This window comes from Portunus trituberculatus, chromosome 35 (assembly GCF_017591435.1).
Source record: "Portunus trituberculatus isolate SZX2019 chromosome 35, ASM1759143v1, whole genome shotgun sequence".
Taxonomy (NCBI): domain Eukaryota; kingdom Metazoa; phylum Arthropoda; class Malacostraca; order Decapoda; family Portunidae; genus Portunus; species Portunus trituberculatus.
In genome coordinates this window covers 17,988,158-17,996,772 of record NC_059289.1, presented here as the reverse complement: position 1 = coordinate 17,996,772, position 8,615 = coordinate 17,988,158, and the positions used below count along the sequence as shown (strand labels likewise).

Here is an 8,615-nt window from a genome sequence, read left to right as displayed (position 1 = left end):
TGCGGGATTCCTACACGCCCCTGGAAACTGTAAGCCTCACCTGCACCGCCACCAACAAGCAGTACCTTCCGCTTCTCTCCTGGCGCATCAACGGAAACCCAGTGCCGCAGGTAAGTGCCGGGGCAGTGCGCAGACTCAGAGGGATTAGTGATAGGGAGACGGTACCGAATATCAGGCAAAGGAATACTAATAAGAAATAGAATAAAGAAAAGAAGAAGGGTGAGGTCAGTATTCAGTATTGCTCTCTCATCACTACTACTTTCCAAGGCCACAAAGATGATTAGCGGGGTTTCTAAGAGTGTTTCTGCAGTTAATGATGTAGATATCTTGTCACTCTGCCTCTAGAACCATGAAAACGCCTTTGAAAACTCGTGTTCAGTTAAATAAAGCCTTCTAAAGTGGGGGAGGTGAAGCACATAAATGTTTGAAGATATGAGCCTAAGTGTCGTGGCAGTGAAAAAAAAAAAACCTTTCCTCTCTCGCTACGACTGTTTTCCACCCCAGAGATGATTAGTAGTGTTTTCATGAGTGTTTTACCTGTTGATCATATAGAAGTGCCGCAGGTAAGTCTCGGGGCAGTGTACGGAAAACTAAACTGAAAATAAAGATCCAAGAAAAGACCAAGAAACTAGTAATCATCATCAGGAAGTGCCAATCTAAAGGCAATATACTTCTGACATTCAATTCACTCAACTCTTTCACCATGACTATTTTCAAAGGCCATGCAGATAATTAGCCTGGACACTCAACTCTCAACACGACTATTTTCAAAGGCCACGCAGATAATAATTAGCCTGGACACTCAACTCTCAACACGACTATTTTCAAAGGCCACGCAGATAATTAGCCTGGGCACTCAACTCTCAACACGACTATTTTCAAAGGCCACGCAGATAATTAGCCTGGACACTCGACTCTCAACACGGTTATTTTCAAAGGCCACGCAGATAATTAGCCTGGACACTCAACTCTCAACACGATTATTTTCAAAGGCCACGCAGATAATTAGCCTGGACACTCAACTCTCAACACGGTTATTTTCAAAGGCCACGCAGATAATTAGCCTGGACACTCAACTCTCAACACGACTATTTTCAAAGGCCACGCAGATAATTAGCCTGGACACTCAACTCTCAACACGGTTATTTTCAAAGGCCACGCAGATAATTAGCCTGGACACTCAACTCTCAACACGACTATTTTCAAAGGCCACGCAGATAATTAGCCTGGACACTCAACTCTCAACACGACTATTTTCAAAGGCCACGCAGATAATTAGCCTGGACACTCGACTCTCAACACGACTATTTTCAAAGGCCACGCAGATAATAATTAGCCTCGGCACTCAACTCTCAACACGACTATTTTCAAAGGCCACGCAGATAATTAGCCTGGACACTCAACTCTCAACACGACTATTTTCAAAGGCCACGCAGATAATTAGCCTGAACACTCAACTCTCAACACGACTATTTTCAAAGGCCACGCAGATAATTAGCCTGGACACTCGACTCTCAACACGACTATTTTCAAAGGCCACGCAGATGACTAGCCCGGTTTCTCAAGAGTGTTTCACCAGTTGAGTATACAGAAATGGTGTTAACCCTGAATACCATGACTCATTTTCATATTCATTCTGCTTATTATTTGATGATTTTACACAGCTTCAGAAACTCAAGTGGGAGATTAAAATAGTGAAGACAGTGGCTATTAAATCTTCTGACCTCCATAGACCCTTCCTAATAAAATGGTCTAATAGCACCCAAATCTCTAAGTAAAAATGTGTCCCAGTATTGAAGGGGCTAATCTCACTATAACGTTACAAATAGAATCTAAGAGTACTGAAACACGTCGAGGAGGTTAAGATAAGGGAGATTTTGAAGCGTTGGGGAGCTAATGGGGAGAGAAGCTTAATTGGGGATAGGTTTAGGGAAGGTTCACATGATGGGGAGGGACGTGACAGTATCAGAGAATGTTGACGGTGTGGGAAGGTTAAAAAGGCTATCTGAGTGTTGAAGGGAGAGAAAACTAGGGATGGGAAGCCTTAAAGATACGCGTCACTTCAACTTTAACAAGAGCCTTTGTGGAATGAGTGGCGGTGCTGTCATAGGTGTTTCAGAATCCATGGTGTGATTTTTAAAAGTGTTTGCGTTCCTTTCCTCTTGTGGCTCACTGGGTTGTGGTTTCCGTTTTCTTTTCCCATTTTCTTTTTCATTGGTCTCTTTTTCTTTTTTTTTCTTATGATTTGATTCTCTTGAGGGTTTATATTTAGTCTCTCTCTCTCTCTCTCTCTCTCTCTCTCTCTCTCTCTCTCTCTCTCTCTCTCTCTCTCTCTGTTCTTCTATTTTTTCGTCTCTTTCTTTCTCTTGTTCTTTTATCTTTCGTGTTTTCTTTTCTTTTTATTGAGTTTTTTCCTTTTAGTTTTCGTTCTTTCGTTTTTCTTTTTTTTTCTCATTTTTTGTTCTTCATCGCATTCTCTCTCTCTTCCTTGGTTCTTGTGTGTGTGTGTGTGTGTGTGTGTGTGTGTGTGTGTGTGTGTGTGTGTGTGTGTGTGATAGTGGTTGTTGTCCTCATCCTCCTCTTCCTCCTCCACCTCGCCCTCCTTCTCACCCTCCTCCTCCTCCTCCTCCTCCTCCTCCTCCTCCTCCTCCTCCTCCTCCTCCTCCTCCTCCTTCTCCTCCTCCTCTAATTTTCATAAACTATACGATTTCTTTTTTTTTATCGTTATTCTTCTCTCTCTCTCTCTCTCTCTCTCTCTCTCTCTCTCTCTCTCTCTCTCTCTCTCTCTCTCTCTCTCGTTTATCTTCGTTGTGTCTTTCGGTGCATTTCCTCTTTTCATCTCATTTCGTCAGATTTTTCTTTTTTTAGTGTCACAACTCAACGAATTTTCTTTCTTTTTTTTTTTTTCTCTCTCTCTCTCTCTTTTGTTTTTGTTTTTTGTTTTTTACATATTTTCTTTCTCACTTATTTTTTTTACAATTTGACTTTTATTCTTCCTTTTTTTATTGTATTTTGGCATTTGCTGTTACTTTCTTTTATATCCTTCATGTGGGTTCGCTTCCCTGCTCTCTCTCTCTCTCTCTCTCTCTCTCTTGAAGGGTCTGATTACCTCCTCTTGACTTGTTCCCCTTGGCTTCGTGGTGTCAAGGGCGTGAGGATCGGCTCAAGTGGCGTTCCCTGGTGGCGTGCGTGGTGCGTGGGATCCTCTGAGTCCTACACAGCTAAGGATATTGCCTCCTACTGTCACGCTTCGATTCATTGTGTCATACGCTTAGCTACATTTTTATCCTAACCCTATCCTACTTGCTTCCCCGTGTTCCGCGTATCCTTCTCCCTCTCTCCTTCTCTCTCTCTCTCCCTCCCCTACCTATCTCTCTCTCTCTTCTCGCGTATCCGACATAAATTCTACGCTGGTTGGAAAATGTTTTAGTATTTATGGTGTAGAAAATACGAGGCTAATTCTTCTGCTCAATCCAACAATGCAGATTTTTTCTATTTTACTTATTTCTTTTTTTTTTTTTTTAATAGTGGATGAAGCCTGTGTTGTGTTCGTGTGTTCGTGTGTGTGTTTTTTTTTTTCAGTTTAAGTTAGGTTAGGTTAGGTTAGGTCGTGTGTTCGTGTGTGGGTTTTTTTTTTTTATGTAAGATGGGAAAACTGGCTAAGGGCAACAAAAAGATAGAAAAAAAAAAGAAAAAAAAGGGTCCACTCACTCGCCAGTTCGCCAGTCCTCTTACAGATGCGAAAGTGTTAGCCATGCAGTCTTCCCTAACCCAATCGTATCAAATTCTTTCTCCTCCCAGAGTTATGACTAATCTTTAATTCTGTTTTCTTTTTTCTGTGTGTGTGTGTGTGTGTGTGTGTGTGTGTGTGTGTGTGTGTGTGTGTGTGTGTGTGTGTGTGTGTGTGTGTGTGTGTGTCATCCCCTCTCTCTCTCTCTCTCTCTCTCTCTCTCTCTCTCTCTCTCTCTCTCTCTCTCTCTCTCTCTCTCTCTCTCTCTCCGACGTCCGTGATCCGTGAGACTCGTTGTGATTTCTTCGTATAAAGTATAGAATAAAAATCACCAAACGAGGCGCCATCTAGTAACTGCCGCGTTGGAAGAGTTAAGGATATTGTTATTTATTAGATTGGTGCCCTAAATCCTCTCTCTCCTCCCCCCCACTCTCTCTCTCTCACTATCCCCCTCGCTCTCCCGCCTCTCCCCCCGTCCCCCTTTCCTCCCATGAAGAGTACAAAATAGTGCCTCTCGCTTAAACTGGAAATAAAAGCGGCGAGAATGTTGAAGTTGTACCCTCCTTTACCTTCGCCTTCCTTTGTAATCGTAATTGTAATGTCCGGAATGCGCTAAATTTTTCCCACACTCACCGAGAAACAAAGGATTAAAAACGTCATTCATTTCTTCGACTGTTTAGATATTGTTCGCTCATTCGGTTTCATTTTTTTCGTTCTTTTTTTGTGTGTGTAGATGTCACTGGAGTCTTTCTTTCATTCATTTACTTATCTCTTTCTTTCATTCATTTTCTTTCATTCACTTTCTTTCATTCTTTCGTTTTTGAGTGTAAATATCATTGGAGTCTTTCTTTCTGTTTAAATTTTTCGTTTTTTTTTTCTTTTTCTAGATATTATTGGAGTCTATTTTCATTCATTTTATATACCTATTTATGGGTTGGTGGGTGATGGAAAGAAACTCAGGAGTAGCAGGAGTATTTTATTTCTCCAACGTTTCGCCCATAGGGCTTCTTCAGAGAGAAACGCGAAACGTTGGAGAAATAAAATACTCCTGCTACTCCTGAGTTTCTTTCCATCACCCACCAACCCACCTGTTCCACATTGTTACATACCTATTTATTTTTTTTTGTCAAAGTTGAAGATAGTGCAACTTTAAAAAAAAAACATCAAAATAGTCTCCAGTTTGTCATTCATTGCACTTATCTTTATCTTTATCAGTGTATTGAATGCTTTATTGACAGCCTGTTATCGATTACGTAAGAAAAAAAGTATTATATTTCTTTCCTTCTCATCAAACGCATTACTTCTTTTATCACGTATTTCTCAACCACATTTCTTTGCATTATAAGTTTCTCTTTCTTGAAAAAAAAGAAAAAAAAAAGAATAAGCAGAATTAAAGATTACTCAAAACTGTGCGAAGAGATACAATTTGATACGATTAGGTCAGAGAGGATGGTTGGTAAGGGATGACTGGCTGTACAGGTGTGTGTGTGTGTGTGTGTGTGTGTGTGTGTGTGTGTGTGTGTGTGTGTGTGTGTGTGTGTGTGTCGTGATTCATTAGAAGAGTTTGGATAGACAGGTGTGTGTCTGTGTAATGACTGATTAGAAGAGACTAGCCGTACAGGTGTGTGTGTATGGCAGTTGATTAGAAGATGTGAACAGGTGTGTGTATTGATTAATTAGGAAAAATTGGATGAACAAGTGTGTGTATGGTGATTGATTAGAAGAAACTGACTGAACAGGTGTGTATATTATGGTTAATTAGAAAAGACTGGCTGTTCAGGTGTGTGTAGGGGGGGTAACTGATTAGAAAATATGTACAGGTGTGTGCATGGTGATTAAATATGGAAGATTGGCTGTACAGGTGTGTGTTTTGTACTGAATTAGGGCAAACAAAGAGGAATATTGTACGAATCGCAAAAAAAAAAAAAACATTGTTACTGGGTGCAGAAATGTTAAATAAAGATGCAAGACACGAGAGGAGGAGAAAAGAAAAGAGGATAAAGCAGACGGGAAGAAAGAGGAGAGGAAGGAGGCATAGAGGGGAGGAGGAGGAGGAGGAGGAGGAAGAGGAGGAGGATTAAGGAAAAAAGGAGGCAGAGGATGATACGAATATGAAGAGGAAGGAGGAATACGAGGAAGCAGAGAATGAAAGGAAGGAGGAGAAAGACGATGACGGTGATGAATACAAGAAGAACGAGGAGAAGAAGGAGGAGGAGGAGGAGGAGGAGGAGGAGGAGGAGGAGGAGGAGGAGGAGGAGGAGGAGGAGGAGGAGCCGAAGGAGATAGTGATGAGAGTGAAGGAAGAAAAGGAAAGTAGAAAATGTTGTAGTTTCATGCACACTTGAAAAAAAAGAAAAGAAAAAAGAGTGAATCATATTTCAACGTATTTTCTAGTATTGATGATGGATAAATAATAAGACGACAGGAAACACTCTAATCATATGTACACTTAAAAAAACAAAAGATGGCTGAGTGAACCTTACATATTGCAACAAACTATCTATCCAACATCCAGTCATGATAACCTCTCATTTCCCTCAACTATTAGTAAACGCATAGCCAAAAAAACCAACATTAATTAACACAACAGTGAATACGAAACCTTTACTCGCCTCCACGCTTACCTCACCTGGCGGGGCTGGTAAATGAATGCCTGAGGGGACACCTGGCGGCAGACAATTAAGGTGAGCTAAAGGCCACAGGTTAACTATCAAAGGAAAGAGAAGCTTAGTCCTTTACTACGCCGCGCCATGCAATTAATAGAGAGGGATTAAAAAGAGATGCAGTTCGATTTGTCAGCTGTGCAGTTAATCATTACAATACAGTTTATCGCAGGCAGGATGGCACAGGGAAAAATGTATGAAAAAAGAGAGGATGGCATGGTAGAGAGGCAATACGAGTGAGTACATGAAATATTCCTAACCTTCATGGTAGATTACTGACCCACACACGCACACACACACACACACACACACACACACACACACACACACACACACACACACACACACACACACACACACACACACACACACACACACACACACACACACAGAGAGAGAGAGAGAGAGAGAGAGAGAGAGAGAGAGAGAGAGAGAGAGAGAGAGCAAAAGTATCACATCTTCATAAGTGTAACCTAAAAAAACTATTACTACTCCCTCCAAGGAAAGAAATTCATCTATTCATTCATTCACACTCCCTCACCCTGTCTCCCTCTCCTCCTCTCCTCTCTCTCTCTCTCTCTCCCCTCCCCTCATCACCAGGAGTACGTGATCAATTATTCAGACCGCCACGCCTTGGATCTTCGCTTCGTGGCTCGCTCGGACCTCTTCGTGCGGGGCGTCATCACCGTCACCTGTCTCGCTTCCTTCGGCGGGCGTCACCTGCAGGCCGCTGAGGAAACGCTGGCCAACGCTCACTACAGAGGCACGCACGATTTCTACTACAATGGAGGTGAGTGTGTGTGTGTGTGTGTGTGTGTGTGTGTGTGTGTGTGTTGGATGTGCAGTTTATTAGAGACATTTTTCATGGAATGTTCAGTAAATTAACAGTAATTATGTATGTACTAGTGTTTTTTGTTTTGTTTGTTTGTTTGTGCTTTGTTTAAACCTGTTATCCCTCACCACCACACGGCGAAAGTAATGATGGTGATGATAAAAACTGATATTCATATGTTTTAGTAAATTACTTTTTTTTTTTTCTCTCTCTCTCTCCCGACACACGCACACCAGTACTACCTTTCCCATCCCACACAAAACCTCCATTTCGTTCTAATCGACGCCAAAAATTGTTATTGTGCACCATATTACAGCCCCATTTTTCCCTCCTGTCCACCTTATTCCAGTATTGGTGCGCGTGTATTGCATCCCGACCAACACACACACAGACACACACACACACACACACACACACACACACACACACACACACACACACACACACACACACACAGGCACAACTACTTACTCCTCTCCTTTCATTCCTATGTTTCGTTTAATCCTTTCAGTATAGCATGACGCGTTTTCCTCTTCATTCTGGTTATTATTTGGTGATTTTATACAGCTTCAGAAACTCATGTAGAGATTAAAATAGTGAAGACTGTAGCCATTAATCTTATATCCTGCATAGACCCTTCCTAATGTCAATAAAATCGTCTAATCATATCTAAAACTCAAGGTAGAAATGCGTTTCAATACTGAAGAGGTTAAGTCTTCTACATGCATTTCAGTCAAGTATGAATGTATGCAGCTCATGATTTATGTATCTCATTTCAGTCATTTCATGTATGTTTTGTAATATGGTCTGGGTGCGAAAGATAACTCGTGTCTCATCAGGAACGGCGAGTGGCGGGGGAGAGGTACTGCTGACGGCGACGCTGCTGGCGGTGGTCCTGATGGCGCTGTGTCGTCGCCTCTACTAGCAGCCCCGCCATGTTTGTACAGATGTATATACGTGTGTGTGAGCGTGAGTGCGTCCTGGCGTCTACTTATCCCCTTCCCCCGCCCCTTCCCTCATCGCAAGTGTATGGCCGAAAAGAAACATTATATTCCATGCAAGTTCCTCGTGGCAGCTTCGTTACGTTATCTCTTTTCTTTGCCATTGGTTTGAAAAATAAAGATTATATACTCCCATACTAATCAGGGTAATCCGTTTGTTTTATTTTGAATCAGGGATGATGCACAAGGCCAAATGGTAAGTGAAGGTAGAGGAAATCCTTGAGATGTACGATAATACGTGATGGGGCGAGAAACACATAGCCTAACTCAAGATTATTTCGACACAAGAACTATATCATCTGTAAATATTTTATTACAAAATATTGCAACAAAGAGAGAAAAAAATAAGTAGTGTATAAATACTTAAGAAATTTATCAATACAAGCACA

The 8,615-nt window shown here is 41.6% G+C and overlaps 1 protein-coding gene across 1 annotated transcript in view; it reads left to right on the top strand.

Moving 5' to 3' along the window:
- The window catches only part of LOC123513195, a 38,021-nt gene extending 29,645 nt beyond the window's left edge, over nt 1-8,376 (top strand). The window contains exons 4-6 of the mRNA XM_045270178.1: nt 1-110; nt 6,994-7,183; nt 8,065-8,376. The exon at nt 1-110 is cut by the window's left edge and continues 33 nt beyond it. Of these exons, the coding sequence (XP_045126113.1) occupies nt 1-110; nt 6,994-7,183; nt 8,065-8,150 (386 nt within the window). The 3' untranslated portion in view covers nt 8,151-8,376. The remainder of the gene's footprint in view (nt 111-6,993; nt 7,184-8,064) is intronic.
- The last annotated feature ends 239 nt before the right edge of the window (nt 8,377-8,615 follow it).